The sequence below is a fragment of the Botrytis cinerea genome, chromosome 11 (genome assembly GCF_000143535.2).
Source record: "Botrytis cinerea B05.10 chromosome 11, complete sequence".
In the NCBI taxonomy this organism is placed as follows: domain Eukaryota; kingdom Fungi; phylum Ascomycota; class Leotiomycetes; order Helotiales; family Sclerotiniaceae; genus Botrytis; species Botrytis cinerea.
In genome coordinates, this window is record NC_037320.1 from 1,503,058 (window position 1) to 1,520,156 (window position 17,099).

Here is a 17,099-nt window from a genome sequence, read left to right on the forward strand (position 1 = left end):
TATTAGTGGCTACCCCTTGGTGTGCGCTCTCCAAGATTATTTGAATCTGTTACTTCCAGACCATGTAGGAGAGTGAAATAGTAACTGTGACAAGTTGGCCTTGATTCTTAACCATAACAGTGTAGCTTAATGAAGGATTCCAATCACTTGATGATAGAGTTAATGATTTATTCTCGTATCGCAAGTATTAAGTGCTCTATATAGCATGAAATTAATTTGCCGAAATGTAGCTACATGAATGGTGAATCGAAACTTCCGGAGCTCAGCTCAAAATTAGCACCAGACCCACCTCTGACCACTATTCTCGTATCTAACCTCGAAGGGGAAGAATGGCCGTGTCTAGATCAACAAAACCCCTTTGCCAGAGATTGAAGGGGTGATGGTACATATCGAGAACGAGTATACGCTAACAACAAAGTATTGGAAATCATCCCACTAAGACTGACATGGTGGAGAATATCGATAGAAAACTCAGCCGCGAATTAAATCACCGTCAAATGGCCAGAAACTAAAGTGATGTTTTTAGACGACTTGTCATTCTACTCCTTGATATTTATATACAATTGCAAAACGTGTTCGTTGATTCATCATTCATTCAAACCTTTCTAACCCGAGTCCCAATCCAAGTCCAAGTCCGGTTCCATTGCCAATGCCAATGCCAATAACGACACTAATAATACTCCTTCATTCCTTCCCTTCCTGGATATAATATGCTAGTACTCGAATAAAGTATGCCCAAAACGCGCCAGAGTAGTATTCCTGAATCAATCACGCAAGAACGACACTTGAATGCCTGACGTTCATTTACATACAGCCATTGAAAAATTACAAAAACTCCTAATCCAATTCAATATCCAGTTCTGGACCACCCAGACTTTCTCTTCCTGCCTCTCTAATCCCCTTTGCAGTTACGAAGCGAGTCTTCTTTTTAACTCCGCCAATTGTATTGGCTCGCTTACGCTTGTTGATAGGGCTCAATCGAACAGAAGGTTTAGCACCAATGAGGCCAAGCTTCCTAGCATCCGGTGGAGACAATTCTCTGTCGCTATTCATAGTATCCTGTGGGTTGAGTGGTACCGGGTTGCGTCTCTTCATATAATCAGCACCGAGACCTCCACCCATCATTCCTAATTTCCTACCGAGCTCCCTTTCTTTCTCTTGAGCCAGAATTTGCTTCGTCATTCGGTCTTCCTTTGTGCTTCCTCGGTGAAAAGCATCAGGGTCGAAATCAACATCGTCTAATAAGCTTACGGCGCTTCTTTTGCCAATGTAGATTTGACTATGACTTTCTCTGTCATATTTTGTCTTTTCGCCCTTCTTGAGTTCTTCTCGGCGTTGCTTATAGCCCGCCATATCCCGAGAGTTGTATTTTTGTTCCGTTCCGCCTCCGCCAAAGTTACGTTTTGGGCCGAAGCTCATAGTATTGACTTCCATGCGGTTTGCATGGGTCTTGGTGAGGGAAAGATTGACGTGATAGTCGCAGAATTCGGTGTGTCGTGTATTGACCCAGGTATCACAAGTTTTACCGTCTCTTTTGACGCTTTTGCAATATCCTAGGTCCCTGTTTGTGCCAATTTCAAGTATTGTGTCGTCACTCGAGCTAAGCGTAAGGCTGAATTTTCCTGTGTCAGTTTTCCCTCGAGCTGGGGGCATAAAGCCAGGGTTGAGGAGGGCAATGACAGTTCCGGGTGTGAGCTTCCAGAACTTTTCAAATGCAGTTCTGAAGAGAAAAAGTTCGATTTCCCATTTGAGATCAGTAAGCGTAAGAACCATAAATTTGCCGCCATTCTTAGCTTGGTCCTGGTGCGCTCGTGGTGCAGATTTTGCTGCGATCGTTGCGAACACAACGACATCTTCTTCAATCTCGGGACCGGCAAAGTCAGGGGCCTTTACAGTTCTGAGTAAATCGGGTATGAGGAAAGTTTTCTTTCCCTGAAGGCTTCGAGTGAGTACTTGATGGGGTATGATTCGTTTGGAGAGGTGGGAGGTAGAATATGGTTCGAATTGCGAAGCTTCACCGTCGGAAGTGTCTGATGACGCCTTGTTCATATTGCTATTGGACCGCGTTCGATTCAAATTATCGAAACTTCGCGCATTTGTATTTTTGTCTTGTGAGTCTGGTCTTCTATCACGTGAGTCTGGCCTGCTCAAGAATTTTGCTTCAGTGCCGTTCCTCAAGGCTGAACGATACGTATCAAATGAACTTTGAGAGCTCTGCGAACCATTGCCATTTCTGAAAGCTAAACGTTTCGAGGTATCAAGTGAGTTTTGAGAGTCCTGTGAGCCTCTTCTCAGGCCAGCATATATTTCATGGCTATTTTTGATTTCGGGACGTCTCGAACTATCAAAGGAACTTTGTGGACCTTGGGAGAGTGGCCTGGCACTTGTTTCATTGCTGCTAATTGGTATTGAACGTAAATTTGAAGTAGTTTTATGCCGTCTTAATTCCCCATTCGAGTTGTTGAGAGAATTCAAGACCTCCTCCCGACTGAACTCTTTCGTGGGAGCGGGGTGGCTAGGTAATTCGATTGCATTGCTTTTGAATGACTCCATCTGCATTTGATCTATATCGAATGCTGTGCTGCGAGTTTTCTTGATCCGAGCAGCTCTCTCCTGTCGCTCAGTATCCGTAATCCTGGCTGCAGCCATTCTTTCGCTAAAAGATTTCGGTCTCTCCACCTGATTGAAACTTTGTGATGCAGGTATGCGATTTCCAGTTTGTGACTGACTTCGTTGTAGAAATGGCCCGGTTCGCTTGGAATTGTTGAAATCTGACTCTAGATTCTTCCTTAAGCCCGGTGCTCTCTTGAGCGAAATATCTATTCCTTTCAATCCTTTGTCAATACCAAGTAGAACCCTTCCAGGAGATTGTGGAAGTTCAGCAGGCTGAACACGGCGTGGTGGTGATGCTGGAACATTAACCTCAGTGCGTGATTTTGGGCGTTGTGATTGCCTCTCTCTTAATTCTGCTGCTCCTAATCCTGCCAATCTCGAGGACGCTCTATTTGTTGCTGCAGAATTTGCTCTCAAAAGACCCGATGCGGGCCTGTAACTCTCAGGTTGCTCGTTCCTCTCGATCTTCTCGCCCTCCGAATCCGAACTTTGCTTGTTCTTCTTTTGCAACTGCTTTAATCGAAGTCGCGCTTGAATTTCCTGTAGTTTCAACTGTAAAGTTTCTTCGTCGTCTTCGTCGTCGCCCCCCATCTCTTCCATATACATATCGGCCTTCATTCGATCTTTGCCTGTAGCGTGTGGTGTTTGCGACACAGCAGGTCGTCGTTTTGAAGGGGAGGCAGTGGGAGAAAATCCTGTTGCGTATCGTCGTAATCGATCACGACCACCGGGGGTACTTAATAGCGCTTCTCGGGGAGATCTTGGTGGCCATTGGGCCTCTTCAGCACCGCCTTTTGTATACTCAGTCATAAATTTTATACGGGAATGACAGCGCACATACCTTGGGACATAATGAGCACAATAATAATGTGCAAGTAACAGAATATGCAGCTAAGGAAGCGGTTCAAATTAATCTGATATCGTGCTATCAATTCTCGTGAGGGACTGTTGTTTGTCATATATACTGCGAATTCAGGGTAATTGTTGATTTGTGTTGCGTTTGTCTAAACATCCATCTATAAAAATCCGCGCCGTAGAAAGTTGTAGAGGTCGAATCGCATACAGTATACAATAATCGACGGAATGGGAATTTGGTGTTGTTTGTACTTGAAGCACGAAGTGAATCTGCAGGCGGATCGAAGATAATAAGATTGTGGGTTATCAAATGGTAAAGGCAGGAATACCATCTAAGTCTGTGATATGATTGTCATTCGTTTCCGGTGTAGCTTGTCCATTGGCACAATAAGATTTCCGGCTCATTCAGACGATAATCGAAATAGTGTGAGCTTTTAACTTTGGGTTTTTGTTTGCTCTATCGCTCTATTTGCAGATCCAGAAAGTTTGAATAGAAGCAAAAGCGCAAAACCCCGGATTTCAAAATACTAGTGCAAGCCAATGGGCGCTCCCAGACTTCACTTCAATTTAAAGCAATCGACTTTATTGGTTGCTATGCATGACTAAGTCAACACGCTTTTTTATGCAACGCGACAAGACGCGACTTCTTAAAGTGGCCGAGTTGAGTCTCATAGATTTTAAGATGCCCAGGTATATATTCAAACAAAACTCAATTGCACACAACACACAACACAGTGGTTTATTTACGACTCACTGAACATCTCTGCAATTTTCCTACATACAGTTGTTCAGGATATGGTGGCTAAAACTAGAGGGAGACCAGCCACCAAAGCTGCAGCAGTGGAAACAGAACCCTCGAAAGTCGCCGATCCAAAAGTCAAATTGCAGCCAGACGATAGCAATCCGCCGAGGGTTTTCATATTACCAAAGGATATCAGTACGGAGGCTCGGATTGTCACACTCGAAAACCCTAGATATGCAAAGGATAGTCGATATCTTGTATGCCCAAATAAAGGTTTCAATGAATTTACTCGAATAGCTGCACCCAAAACCACGCCTAAAAGCTGGTTGCTTGTACCGGAAGATGATTCGACGGCACCGATAAAGGAAGAACTACACAAAGATGAAACGAATGATGAAGAAGAATCTTCGTCCAATTCCAAAGGTTATGTCACGAAAGGGGCAGATCTTTTTATTGCGACGCCAATTGACTCTCTATTCATTATCCTTCCAGCTCTTGCACCTCTTTCCACAACCAAAGTCTCGGATCCCCCCAAGAAGTTATTTTTGTCTGGAGATGATTACTTCGACAAATTGATATCTATATCACCACATTTGGGGTCTTTTCTAAGAGCTGGCCCATTGCGATCGACGCTAGAAAAAAGAATGACAGCAGTATGCGATACAGTGGATGCTGGAGAGGAAACAATGTTCAGAATTAACGAGGAGAAGCTATCCAAGGAACTCTTACGGAAGGCCAAGAAAATGGTTGAGCACGGGTTGCCTGCCAGTATGGAGGAGAAACTCGTTAGGAAAGCGCTAGACGTACCAGTGTTAAGTATCACCCGTGGAGAAGAATCAACACAGGAAGGATTGAACGAGGAAGCGAGTACATCAGCAAAGTCAGGAATTTCAACCCCACGAACCGAGTCACAAAATACACAAATTACAGACTCATCCACAGATACTGTAGCAACTTCAATTCCAGAAGCTTCAACGGCAGCAACACCAATATCGAGCAATTTGGCTGGTGTCTCTGAAGATGAGAAAATAAGCATACCATCAATCGATGCACCCGAGGGTGTTGCAGATCTACTCCGCATCCGTACAGCATTCTTCTTCATTTGCTCGAATTACATAGCCCCTCACCTGGGTGAAATATTGAAGAATTCTTTGAAATCATCAGCATCACCTATCGACTTCGCTTCCTTGGATAGCCATCTCGCATATCTAACGAAATTGCGGCAAGATGCTTTGGCGGCAAGATCTATGGGAGATTATTCAAGAAAGCGAGCAACGGTAGGTGACGATGAAGAGATAGAGACGCGCGCAGAAAAGAAGCGCAAACAAGACGAGGAGGATAAGAGGAAAAAGGCCGGTGAGAGCAGAGGTGTCAAGAACCTAAAGAAGGTCAACACTAGTGGTATGAAAAAGATGAGCGACTTCTTCAAGAAGAAATGATTGTACTTTTTACTGCAAGAGATTTGGCGTTGTGGCAGGTTTGGGGTATAGTTTGTAATAATGGTCGATCCGGGTTGGCACATCTGAGACACCATCATGTAGAATATTGCAGCGAATGATTTAAATGATTCATCGTACTCCTCGTGCTCTGCCTCGTGGAATACCTCGTCCAATGCCTGATCCACCTCTGCTCGTGCCAGTTCCTGTGCTTGAGCCGGTCGAGCTTCCACGACCATATCCTGACGAGCTAACACTTCCAGGTCTTAATACTCCTCCTCTGGCTCTGCCTCTTCCTCCTCGGGTCCCACGAGATGTTGTGCCAGCTTGTCTTTGCCTCTCTTCATCCTCCGCCCTTTGCTTGGCAGCCTCTCTTCTTCGCTCTTCCTCCGCAGCCCGACGTTCAGCAGCTTGAGCTTTCAATACCTGCTCGCTCTCCATATCCGCAATATCCTGGCTTGCGCCCCGCCAATTTGGATTCAAGATTAACCTTTGATTATGTTCCGTTTGTGATAGTATACGAATCCATATGTTAAGCAGCGTTGAAGCTGATGTGACCGTTTGTGAGACTGTCTGAAATAATTTTTTAGCTATTATCCGATCCCTATCATACAATGCTCCTTACATCCATATTTCCCTTCGCAAGATCCAGACTGCCCAGTACTCCTTCTATAAGTTCATTGATATTGCGAACGCCTTCTAGTTCCTTTTGTAGAGCCGCTTCTCTGGCCGTCTCAGCATCATATTTTGACCCCCCACTTCTTTGCGCCGGCGCATTGCCTTCTGTACTCTTGTTCAGAGCCTTGATATCTGCCTTTGAGGGCTTGGAGGGGGATGCAAAAAGGTCATCATTGTCAGAGTCTGAAAGGTCTAGCTTGCCAATATCTGGGGTAGCCATAATGGAGCAAGAGGTAGGGGCAAGGACAAGGACAGGGTCAGTGTCGGTAGCAGTGGGTCAGTAAGGAAGAATGTGACTTTGAATGTTTCTAGAATTCTTTGCAAGGCCCCCAAAGAAGATGTTTTGACGCGTAAAGTCACGTAAATTCACAGATTCACGTCCATTTGGTCCAAATATTCGCTGTCATTCATCAATCTAACAGAAATCGTCCGAGCGTTGAGGGCACTAATGAACGCCTAAGGAAATCAACATGGCTGGGAATCTTTCTTTCAACCTCCTGGTTTTCTGGTCAAGACAGTAAACAAGACAAATATTACCATCCCTTCGACCTTATTCTTGTCTAATTCCTTCATTTATGCAATATTCTCATTTATACAGGAGCACTTTGATTCCTTTGCTTAGCATTTCAGCGTCATCGTCGTGATTTCACAAAATTCAGACATTTTCTGTGCCACATCAACAAGCAAGAAAGACAACCACTACCGTACCAACAGCTGCTTTATTTACATCGTCGCTTTTAACGAATCAATACACATACTCTCAGTTGCAGATCCATTTCACCTTTCTCCAAGAACACGGTTTGGAGTAGATTTTGAGCATTGGACTGAACGACCTCACCTTGCCGACCAACCTTGAAGGGTCTTTTTTTGTTTGCGAAGATGGCTTCCTCTACTATGAGGCCAAGTACACCACCACCACCTTCTACTTCCCTCAAAACTCCATCAACACCACGATTCGGCTACGATGATAACTACGAGCCGTATTCGCCCAGAAAATCAAGTCGAGTAGCTTCGAGGGCAATTCGCAACGCGGTCACTCCACCACCTCCATCCATTAAACACAATATTCGCAACAATCTTTCTACTCCGCAATCAACACCTCGAGTCGCTAGAAAAGTTGTCTTCTCTGGTACCCCTCAACACATTCACTCATCGCCGCCTAAATCTCCTCAAATTGCGACTAAACGACGCGCACCTAAATCGTCTACCACAATTGCCGGCCGACAAGTTTCTGGCTCATTAAATATCGGCAGCACATCATCCGCAGCTACAGCTCTCGGTCTCACTCCCAGGGATAAGAAAAAAGAGCAGAAAATGGACAACCATCAACGACCTGGTGCAATGGTTCGCGGCGACGGTATGCTACCAACGCCTTCTAAAACTCCACGCCATCCTAAACAAACGGAGGAATTGAAGCAAGGAATCAATGCGGTTTCGCGTACTCTTTTTACCTCGATCCATGCCGACAATTCTGCGGATGCCATGCCAAAGCCTAAGAAAAATCGCAAGAGATACGACAACTTTGACTTTGGAAGCTCATCTGCAGATGAACCAATTGCCATATTCACCGACTCTGAGGACCGCATTCCAGAGGTTGACAGCCATGCCGATAATCCATTCCTTGGTAGTAGCCCTCCACACAATACTAGAGGCAGAAGCCGCAAACCCAAGTTGATCCACGTTCCAGGAGAGGAGGATCAAACTATGGAGCAGCTTATGGGTCGCGAGGATGGACATGTTTCTAATTTGTAAGTCGCATCATTTTCAGCCGATCTAAGAGTGTAATTTATTAACTACTACTACAGCCGTGGTAAACTCATTTTCAAAAAGAACTCAAACGCCTCCGCAAGTCATAGTCCAACTCGAGGTGCAGGTCGTGCTGAAGTCATGATTCTCGATCAAAGTTTTGCAGGCGAATTTAATGGACCTGTTACACGTTCATGCAGACGCCAATTATTCACCAACAATCGCAGAGCTCCCGCTATTCCACAAGTTCAAGTCACCACCGAGGACGAGGAGGAAGCTTTGACTGATATCGAGGAGAAGTTTGATACCGATGCGACAGAGAGTGATGCTGAACTACGCACTCCATCTCACAATCAAGGTCTTATGACTCCGGACGCACCAAGATTTGGACCATCATCTTCACCAACTATCAAGAGAGCTACACGTGCTACAAAGAGATACGATGTTGTCGATTCGCCAGTAACTCCTCCACGCCGTGGCCGCTCCCACATTTCTAGCCCATCTAAGTCCTCTGGAAGTGACAACAATTTCGAACGCGCAACCAGAAAGCGAGATGGAGAAGCTGTTTCAAGACCTACCGAGGAAGTGAAGAGAGCGCGCAACTAAGATTTTCGTAGGATTCTGGTTATGAATTTTATTTGTTTAAGGGATATTGGAACGAAGATTGAATGCATGTTGGTGAACGCATGGGACGGACCGGGTGGGAGTTTTTCAGAGGTTCTCGAGATATCTTCTCATGAGCTTTCTTTGACTGCAGGAACCTGCAGTGTTTATTTCTTTTAATCACCTACTTGATGCCTTTTGCTTCTTAACGGACTTTCCTGCATGATTTGATGAGTTCTTCGAAGCCATCGCACATAGCAGAATTTGGACCCCTTCCCGCGCACCTTTTTTGTAAAATACCAGGCAATGGCGTTTTCAGTTTTCAGGCATAGCGAGAATTGGTCTACTACTGTACCTAACGAGATAAAATGATGATCAAGCATATTAATAAACGTTTCTTTTGGTGATGTGATTTGATTCGATTCAATTGTGATTGCCATGTATACCATGTAAATGATGCCATATGTACCTAAGTACCTGATACCGGTAGTGTGAAACTTGATAGCTCAAAGAGCCTTGTATTGAAGCGTTTTAAATCCCTGACTAAAAAGATCCGATATCGATAAATATCCCCCGCACATCCCACCAAAATATCAACAGCTCTTTTTGATACAGCAACTTTTCAGACAACCACATTCAAGATGCATATTCTCGTAAGTGAAAGTCTAGATTGTATCAAATATTGGTATTCTGATTAACGATTCATAATAGGTAGTAAATGATGATGGACCTCCCTCCAACAAATCCTCTCCCTACGTCCACTCGCTCGTCCAGACTCTGCAAGCTGCCGGTCACATAGTCTCAGTCGTCCTTCCCCATACCCAACGCTCATGGATAGGCAAAGCGCACATGGTCGGTCAAACCGTCAAACCCACGTATTTCAGACCCGGCACCCTTCACGAAGATGACGGTACAACACATGCTCGTCCCTCCAGCGATAATATAGAGGAATGGGTATTAGTAGATGGCACACCTGCATCATGCGTACAAATTGGTCTTTATCATTATTTTAAAGATAGAGGACCAGTGGATCTGGTTGTTAGTGGACCAAACTATGGAAGGAATAGTACGGCGGTTTTCAGTTTGAGCAGTGGGACTATTGGAGGGGCGATGGAGGCGGCAGTTTGCAAGAGAAAGGCCATTGCATTGAGTTTTGCATTTTTCACGAGAAACCATGATCCAGAAATTATTGGAGGCGCGAGTAGAATTGGAGTGAAGATTATCGAGTATTTGTACAACAATTGGGGTGAGGGTGTGGATTTGTATACAGTTAATGTTCCGTTGGTAGAGGGAGTGGAGAAGAACAAGATTTTGTGGACGAATATGCTGCAGAACTACTGGGGAGAAGGAAGCTGTTTTGAGGAAGTAGAAGGAAAAGACGATGATGCCGATGAGGAAGAAGAGAAGATTAGAGAAAAGGAAGGGCAGCAAGGGGAGGGAGATGGAGAGGGCAAGAAGGCTGTCGGACACACACATAAACATTTCAAATGGGCACCAAGGTTCACAGATGTCTATAAGAGTGTAGAGGAAGCTGAACCTGGTAATGATGGCTGGGCTGTTAAGGAAGGTTACACAAGGTATGTTCTATTTTAGATGAATCACTTCTCATGAGACTAACATTGCTATAGTGTCACTCCATTAAAGGCAAATTTCATGCATGCTACTGCAGCGACACAAGGAGAGTTGAAGTTGTGAGTTATTAATGGTATATCAATAGAGCAGTAGATATTGTTAGACCAATACAAGTTCCTTCCCACCCATTTTAAACACACCAACCTAATCGAGCACCTCTGACCAATCCTTTCGCCAGACCATCTTCGGATCCAATGCCATCAATATCAGATCTCTCCCTTCAAGAGCCCAAGTCAAAGAGTCCTCATTTCTACGCCTATATCGACTACGAAGATTCCTATGTCCAACCACTAATTCTTTCGGCTCTAAAACAGCTTCCTCAAGCTTCGTATACACTTCTCTCTTCTCCATCCGACCTTCCAACTCCAGAATCACCATACCTTCACATCTCATCATATGAAACAATCCCTTTTGATGAAATAACATCAAAACCTACAACCTCCCTCACGAATGCCTACGTTATCCGCAAAGCCCTCATTCGTAAACACTATTTGAGTGAAACATCCCATATATGGTGTGTTAAGAACCCTGAATCTATTCTCAAAACAAACATCAAGCGCGCAGAGCATTTTGAGGTCGATTACGCCGAGTTCTTAGATGATGCTGTGGTAGAATGCTGGGACTTGAAAGAAAGTTTTGCACGAAACGAAAAAGTTGACGAAGAAGGAGGTAACGCCTCAGATAGAGAATGGTGGATATTGAAACCGGGAATGAGTGATAGAGGACAGGGTATTAGGTTATTTTCCTCTTACGAAGAACTCCTTGCCATCTTCGAAGGGTGGGAAGAGGATGCACCTGATTCCGACGAAGAAGACGAAGAAGACGAAGAAGACGAAGAAGTTGAAAGTCATGACAATGAAGAGAAAGATTATATCCAAACATCCCATCTTCGTCATTTCCTCGCACAGCCATACATCCATCCACCACTTCTCCTCGCCCCAGATGCTGATACAACAGCGCCTAAAAACACTAAGTTCCATATCAGAACATATGTTCTCGCTTCTGGAGCCCTGGATATTTACGTTTATAAATCCATGTTAGCCCTCTTCGCTAGCTCAGCATATATTCCTCCTTGGTCTTCATCCTCTTCCTCCTCGGGCGAAATAGATCTCAATCCGCATCTCACAAATACATGTATACAAACCTCGGACTCGAAGAAAAATGCAGTGCATCTCCTTTCTTCTCTCCCCTTCCCCGCCGCTCTACATGAGAAAATTCAAACCCAAATCTCTAAATTGACAGCAGAGATCTTTGTGGCCGCCGCTAAGGAAATGAGTATTCATTTCCAACCATTGCCAAATGCGTTTGAAGCGTTTGGACTTGATTTTTTGGTGGACGCGGATGGAGAGGTCTGGTTATTGGAGGTTAATGCGTTTCCAGATTTTGGACAGAGTGGGGAGGAGTGTAAGGCGGTTGTGGAGGGATTTTGGAAGGAGGTTGTCGGGAAGAGTGTTGGTGGGTTTTTTGGAGTAAACTCAGAGGGTGATGAGAAGGAGGGAGAAGGACAGTTGGTGAGAGTTGGAGGTGTGGATTTGGGAAGGAGGTAGGTTAATGGATGAGATGAAGTGGGCACGGAAAAGTATTTTGAAGATTATCTACTGTATTACATATTGGCTAGCTAGTGGTATGATGATGTAAATCTGTTTATGCTAAGCTACATTATCCTACTTTGAAATACACGGAAAAGAATCCTATTACGCTCGATATATGCATACATTGTATACCTTTTGTGAGCCAAAACTCTGAGTTCTATTAGAACCTAACTCTACAGTATCATCCCCAAATCCTCATTCTGACCTCGTTATACCACATCATACCCACCTAATCAAATCTCGCCCACATTGATCATATCCACGTACAATGCATATCTACACGTTCTGTCTCTCGTCCCCCTGAATGCAATCCATAACATTCACCATCTCCATCTCCATCTGCACCCAAACCAATCTCTAACAAAAATCCCAAGATCTGGTATCCAGATTTAGACTTAGATTTACATATAAATATAGATGAGAAAAAGATAAATAAGATGGAGTGAGCACTCTAAACGACGTTGGGATCATATAGATCGTGCGTGCATGGCTTTAGATCTTTTTGTGCTTGAATTTTTTTTTGTTCTGGGGAGAGGGGTTTGTGTCTAGAATTATGGGATTGTAGAATTGTAGTTTAGGGCTGTGAATATATACCATATGATATGGTACTGGGAAGGTTGGGAGGGAAATTCAAGAGTGGTTGATTCGTTTGTTGAGGGGTAGATCATAGAGGTAATTGTGTTTTGGTATAGTTGTGATTGTGGTTGATGTTGACGTTGATGTTGATACATTACGGACATTTATCTCATTCTTGGGACTAATGATAGTTTTTTTTGGGGGGGGGGGGGGGTTTCTCAGAGGGGGTGTTTAGTTTTTGAGGGTGTGATAAGTGCTCTATATGGATCTGACAATATGAGTGATGTTTGATATGTTTGATATATTTGATATATTTGATATGTATGTATGTATGTATGTATGTATGTATGTATGTATGTATGTATATATGTTAGATGAATAGAATTTCCAATCCCGCGTAGTTCGAAGCAGATGCAAGTTTCCGTTCACCTATATACCTACTTAAAGATCCCCAATTTTCAATATATAACACGACCAAATCAAATAGAAACCTATACATAGGTACTCAGATAAACACTAGATATTCTTTTTCTCGTTCTATACGGATCCAAATGCACATGCACATCCATGGTATCTGATTTCTAAATCCAAAACAAACTTATAAAAATATACACAAACACAAACAATCCGTTCCGTTTCATTCCATTCCCCCCTCCCCTCTTCTCATCCTCCAACTGCCCATCTCTTTTTCCCCATCGCCTGTAAATCTCTATCCCCTTCAATAAAAAAATATATAAAAAATACAACTCAGACAAAGCAATTACACCACAACTTCACCCCCATTTCTCTCTATATATCGTGCTCTCAAACTTCCAAGTTCCAAGCGATACCCCTTAATCCCCATTCCCATACATATTAAAACACATAAACCCCCAGTATCAAAACATTCCCACAACAAGAAAAAACAACAAGCCCATTCCTATCCACAAACAATCTCAAATACGCACACGCACAACTTCCAAATCCCAAATCTCCACTAGCCGACCTACAAAGTTCCATCGACTATCCATAGCCACAGCCATCCATCTAACCACACAATAAACGAAACAAGAAATCAGGTAGTGAGGGAGAAAAAGCAAAGAGAGAAATGTATTGAAGCACGCTGAGATCGATGCTGCGTTTCCAGTTTCCCATTTCCATTATACGACAGTTGCACGAGCTAAACTCTCTTTAATCCCCGTACATTAACAAATATATTGCGTACGTTCGCCCGCAAACCCGCAGCCCAATCTAAATATACCTACCACGCAATCCGTCCGTCCCTCAGTCTATCACACGCTCATCTCACTCAGGCATTGCCTATCATATGTACCATATCCATCTCATACATTATTGCTCAACTATAAATCTCCCTACTCATCCTCCCTCTTGAAAACCCGCCATAGAATCTTCCGCCTCCAGGTATGTATCTCAAATCCAACAGACTCAAGTAGGGAATCAGGATAATGAAGCTAGAAATGAAAGCAATGCCACACTTGAACTATACCCTAAAGATATTTCTGAAAGACCAAGACGCCTATGGCATTATAGGGAACGATGGAGTGGAGAAGAGAGCCAAAAAAAAACAATACCAGACACGATCGAGGAATACGAGGCGGCAAAGTTATAGGAGCTAGTGAGGGTATGATGAAAGGAGAAGAGATTCACACGGAATGAAGCTGTATGAGCAAAAAAGCAGACAGACTCCTCGAAAATAGAGGAAACTCTGATCATCAGATATCCGAGATCGGTAGACTCGGTATTTCCAGACTTGTAGTAAAGTATGAAGGGTGGAAGAGTAAAGCTAGAAAGAAGGAGGGACAAGAGTGAAAATGGGCCACGGGAGAGAAGAGAAAAGTAAGGACATATCGTGGTGGTTTTCGTATTCCTTAGCAATGAGTACCTAGTGCTGATTGCATTGCTGATGATAAGAAGTCTTCGGCTAGTAAGTAGCAATGAGAAAATGCTAAATAAGGACGCGTAGAATTCGGAGGACAAAATATGGAAAGCAAATTGGCGGGTAAAAAACGGAAGAGGCAAAGAAGGGGTAGCAAACTGAGTATGCTATGCTGGTTGCTATTAGCTGAATGTATACTCATACTAATGAAGAGGTTGACGCAGGTCTTCATCTTGAAGTGCGGTATCACAAGAATTAAAAGCAAGAACAATTGCTAGCATTCAAATCATTCGATATAAATCATTTACAATTCCTTTAGATCCATCTTCTGTTCATTTAACAAGCTGTTCCGTCTTCCCAAAATCTCCCTCGTCACAATTCTTCTTCCAAAAGTAAAGATAACGAAAAAGCATTCCCCTATTCCCAAATACGCATCCATAGATACTATCTAGATACAGTCCCTCCAAAAGATCCACAAGTCATAACATTGAGCATAGCATAACCACCTTCGTCCCAAAAACTAGAAAACGCCTGAGAAACGCCAGGGCACATTCATATACACTCCAAAGTACCGCTCGCTCAGAACAAAGATATTGGGTATCAACTAGAAGGAATGATTTTATGTTCAATCCAAAGGGTTGTTATATTTTAAAGGCTCTTGAAAGAGACACCTCCATCTGTGTTCCTGGAAAACGATTGATTTTTGATAGAGGTGTTTTTGCTTAGGCCGCCTTGACGGCGGGTTTCTTAGAAACGGGCTTCTTGGTGGTGGTGGCAGGCTTCTTTGGTGCGGTAGCCTGGGAAAGAATGATATGTTAACTAACTGAGAATAGAAAAGGATTTGGGGTGAAGATCAAGGTATATAAAAGTAGAAATATAGCATACCTTCGCCTTGGGCGCTGGCTTCTCAGCAGTAGCAGCAGTAGTCTCCTCGACTTTTTCTTCAGCGGTCTCTGCAGCTTCCTCGGCGACCTTTTCAGTTTTCTCTACAGCAGCTTTAACCTATAGAATAATCAATATATAGTCCTAGATATAGCAATATCTGACATACCTTGGCAGCAACTGTGGACTCCTTCTTTGGGGCATTTTTCTGAACGCCAGTTGGCTTAGACCCTTTGGTTGGCTTAACCCCGTTCGTTGGGGCAACCTTCTTTCCGGTGTTTGCTTTTGCGGCCTTCTTTGGCTTAGGAGCGTCGACAGGTGGTGAGACAGGCTGCTTGACTGGGATCTTGCCTAAAATATCGAGTTAGTAAAGCTCCATTTTCACGCGATTTTGCGACCGTATATCCCAATAGCTGAAGAATGGGATCTGAGAAATGAATATAAAAAGTCACTCACCAGAAGAGGATCTAGTGACACTAGGCATTGTTTCCTATGGAAATTAGTTAGTAAGAATGCGTGGTGTGAGAGAATCACAGACATTGGCGCAAGATGATGGGTAGGCGCGTCAACAATGCGATATGCGGTGCAAGATGGGCATAGATATCGGATAGTTACTTACTTTGTTTGAATGAAATGGATTTGATGGGTTATGGAGAGGTTTTCGTCGCGTTAATCTATAGATCTGATGGATCAAAATTGAAAGATTTATGGATTGTTGTTGTTTTGTGGGAGAGGAAAGGAAGGAAGATGTGCTGGGAGAGGTGTGGTGTTATGGTCTGGGACCGACCACGAAGCCCGCTAAGCGGAAGGAGACCCTTCAAGTGTATTAAGGCCCAAAATGACAATTGTGGTTAATATTTATATTTATATTTATATTAATTTGTATTTATATTTATATTGTATTTTGGGTAAATCTGTTAAGTTGGAATTACGATGCAACTGATTATTGTTTAAGTTTTAATCATATATACATATATATGTCGTCTTTCTTTTCTCTCTCTTCTCTTCTCTTCTCTTCTCTTTCCTTTCTCCTTCCCATCCTCATCCTCATTCGGTTCATTTCGATTTTCCCTCAACATGTCCCTCATTTCTAGCCATCACGTGTGGCCTGATCGGACTTCCCTGAAAAGCCCTGGATCTACCCGCTAGAAGCGAAAAAGATGCAAGTTATCAGTCACTTATCTTAGCACCAGGTGGGGCAATAGAGCTTGTTAGAAGAGGAGAAGAGGAGAAGAGGAGAAGAGGGCACGGAGGGCATCAAACGGATGCCGGAAGATAATCAATTCTCGAAGCTTTTAGTCAAGCTCAAGCTCAAGCTCAAGCTCAAGGGAAGAGGATAAAGCAGGGGAATCCTGTCTATCAAAAGAAAAAGAAAAAAAGAAAAATGATATATCTACAGAGCAAGTGCACTACCTGCACTGTACAACATAAACATCCCTCACAGACTGTGGAATCCTTCACATTCATCAGTCGAAGATACGAGTAGAAGGGTTACATTGCAACCTTTTGCAGAAAAGAACAACAAATTCAGGGGTTGTGGAATGTTTCATCACGGTGATGATTTGCAACCTGATAACCCATCAAAGAATTAAATCGAGAAATGAATATTCGAATGAGTATTGGAGATACAGAATGAGATAGATGGATGAAATTAAGCTGCAATTTCAGCCCAAGAGAATATCAAGTGGTATTTTCTAAGTTCTCAGTAGAGATGTTTTCCTATATTGAGTTGAAATATAACTTATAAGCCTGTGAAGACATCTTTTACAGGTCATTTCAAAGAAGAAGAAAAAGATTTGTTTTGATTTCTGCTACTACTTTCCATGCAAAGCTGCAATCATCCTGCTTCCATCATTTTCATTATCTGT

At 43.3% G+C, this 17,099-nt stretch overlaps 6 protein-coding genes across 8 annotated transcripts; 3 read left to right on the forward strand and 3 right to left on the reverse strand.

The window, feature by feature from the left end:
• Positions 1-532: 532 nt before the first annotated feature.
• Bcmcm10 lies at positions 533-3,946 on the reverse strand. The gene is made up of 2 exons (XM_024695999.1): positions 3,455-3,946; positions 533-3,404 (listed from the first exon to the last, which is right to left on the reverse strand). Exons 1-2 carry the CDS (start codon positions 3,570-3,572, stop codon positions 838-840), a joined length of 2,685 nt encoding a protein of 894 aa, XP_024551801.1. The 5' UTR covers positions 3,573-3,946; the 3' UTR covers positions 533-837.
• Positions 3,947-4,149: 203 nt separating this feature from the next.
• BCIN_11g04020 (hypothetical protein) lies at positions 4,150-5,760 on the forward strand. Its single transcript, XM_001558493.2, has one exon. The coding sequence runs from the start codon at positions 4,264-4,266 to the stop codon at positions 5,647-5,649; it is 1,386 nt and encodes a 461-aa protein (XP_001558543.1). The 5' UTR covers positions 4,150-4,263; the 3' UTR covers positions 5,650-5,760.
• A 5-nt stretch (positions 5,761-5,765) lies between these two features.
• Positions 5,766-6,682, reverse strand: BCIN_11g04030 (hypothetical protein). The gene is made up of 2 exons (XM_024696000.1): positions 6,272-6,682; positions 5,766-6,219 (listed from the first exon to the last, which is right to left on the reverse strand). Exons 1-2 carry the CDS (start codon positions 6,542-6,544, stop codon positions 5,779-5,781), a joined length of 714 nt encoding a protein of 237 aa, XP_024551802.1. The 5' UTR covers positions 6,545-6,682; the 3' UTR covers positions 5,766-5,778.
• A 155-nt stretch (positions 6,683-6,837) lies between these two features.
• BCIN_11g04040 (hypothetical protein) lies at positions 6,838-9,051 on the forward strand. The gene is made up of 2 exons (XM_001558491.2): positions 6,838-8,072; positions 8,130-9,051. Exons 1-2 carry the CDS (start codon positions 7,204-7,206, stop codon positions 8,674-8,676), a joined length of 1,416 nt encoding a protein of 471 aa, XP_001558541.1. The 5' UTR covers positions 6,838-7,203; the 3' UTR covers positions 8,677-9,051.
• A 230-nt stretch (positions 9,052-9,281) lies between these two features.
• On the forward strand, positions 9,282-11,984 carry BCIN_11g04050 (hypothetical protein). Of its 3 annotated transcripts, none has more exons than XM_024696003.1 (4): positions 9,282-9,326; positions 9,385-10,250; positions 10,302-10,403; positions 10,484-11,984. In XM_024696003.1, the coding sequence occupies exons 1-3, from the start codon at positions 9,315-9,317 to the stop codon at positions 10,366-10,368; spliced, it is 945 nt and encodes a 314-aa protein (XP_024551804.1). In that variant the 5' UTR covers positions 9,282-9,314; the 3' UTR covers positions 10,369-10,403; positions 10,484-11,984. The 3 variants fall into 3 exon arrangements, with proteins under 3 accessions (XP_024551804.1, XP_024551803.1, XP_024551805.1); XM_024696001.1 differs by having other exon boundaries at positions 10,302-10,364; XM_024696002.1 differs by having other exon boundaries at positions 10,302-11,984.
• Positions 11,985-14,621: 2,637 nt separating this feature from the next.
• On the reverse strand, positions 14,622-15,923 carry BCIN_11g04060 (hypothetical protein). Its single transcript, XM_001558489.2, has 4 exons — positions 15,688-15,923; positions 15,401-15,582; positions 15,235-15,351; positions 14,622-15,146 (listed from the first exon to the last, which is right to left on the reverse strand). The coding sequence occupies exons 1-4, from the start codon at positions 15,713-15,715 to the stop codon at positions 15,072-15,074; spliced, it is 402 nt and encodes a 133-aa protein (XP_001558539.1). The 5' UTR covers positions 15,716-15,923; the 3' UTR covers positions 14,622-15,071.
• Between the last annotated feature and the right edge of the window lie 1,176 nt (positions 15,924-17,099).

What these genes read in the sequence shown, in the direction of transcription:
- Bcmcm10 (XM_024695999.1), bottom strand. Translation starts at nt 3,572, where the DNA reads ATGACAAACAACAGTCCCTCACGAGAATTGATAGCACGATATCAGATT. An exon ending in TGTGCTCATTATGTCCCAAG is followed by an intron (nt 3,405 to 3,454) that starts GTATGTGCGCTG and finishes AGTATACAAAAG; the next exon opens with GCGGTGCTGAAGAGGCCCAA.
- BCIN_11g04020 (XM_001558493.2), top strand. Translation starts at nt 4,264, where the DNA reads ATGGTGGCTAAAACTAGAGGGAGACCAGCCACCAAAGCTGCAGCAGTG.
- BCIN_11g04030 (XM_024696000.1), bottom strand. Translation starts at nt 6,544, where the DNA reads ATGGCTACCCCAGATATTGGCAAGCTAGACCTTTCAGACTCTGACAAT. An exon ending in TTGCGAAGGGAAATATGGAT is followed by an intron (nt 6,220 to 6,271) that starts GTAAGGAGCATT and finishes AAATTATTTCAG; the next exon opens with ACAGTCTCACAAACGGTCAC.
- BCIN_11g04040 (XM_001558491.2), top strand. Translation starts at nt 7,204, where the DNA reads ATGGCTTCCTCTACTATGAGGCCAAGTACACCACCACCACCTTCTACT. An exon ending in GATGGACATGTTTCTAATTT is followed by an intron (nt 8,073 to 8,129) that starts GTAAGTCGCATC and finishes CTACTACTACAG; the next exon opens with CCGTGGTAAACTCATTTTCA.
- BCIN_11g04050 (XM_024696001.1), top strand. An exon ending in GTTAAGGAAGGTTACACAAG is followed by an intron (nt 10,251 to 10,301) that starts GTATGTTCTATT and finishes ACATTGCTATAG; the next exon opens with TGTCACTCCATTAAAGGCAA. An exon ending in ACACAAGGAGAGTTGAAGTT is followed by an intron (nt 10,365 to 10,483) that starts GTGAGTTATTAA and finishes TCCTTTCGCCAG; the next exon opens with ACCATCTTCGGATCCAATGC.
- BCIN_11g04060 (XM_001558489.2), bottom strand. Translation starts at nt 15,715, where the DNA reads ATGCCTAGTGTCACTAGATCCTCTTCTG. An exon ending in AGTCCACAGTTGCTGCCAAG is followed by an intron (nt 15,352 to 15,400) that starts GTATGTCAGATA and finishes ATTATTCTATAG; the next exon opens with GTTAAAGCTGCTGTAGAGAA. An exon ending in AGCCAGCGCCCAAGGCGAAG is followed by an intron (nt 15,147 to 15,234) that starts GTATGCTATATT and finishes ATTCTTTCCCAG; the next exon opens with GCTACCGCACCAAAGAAGCC.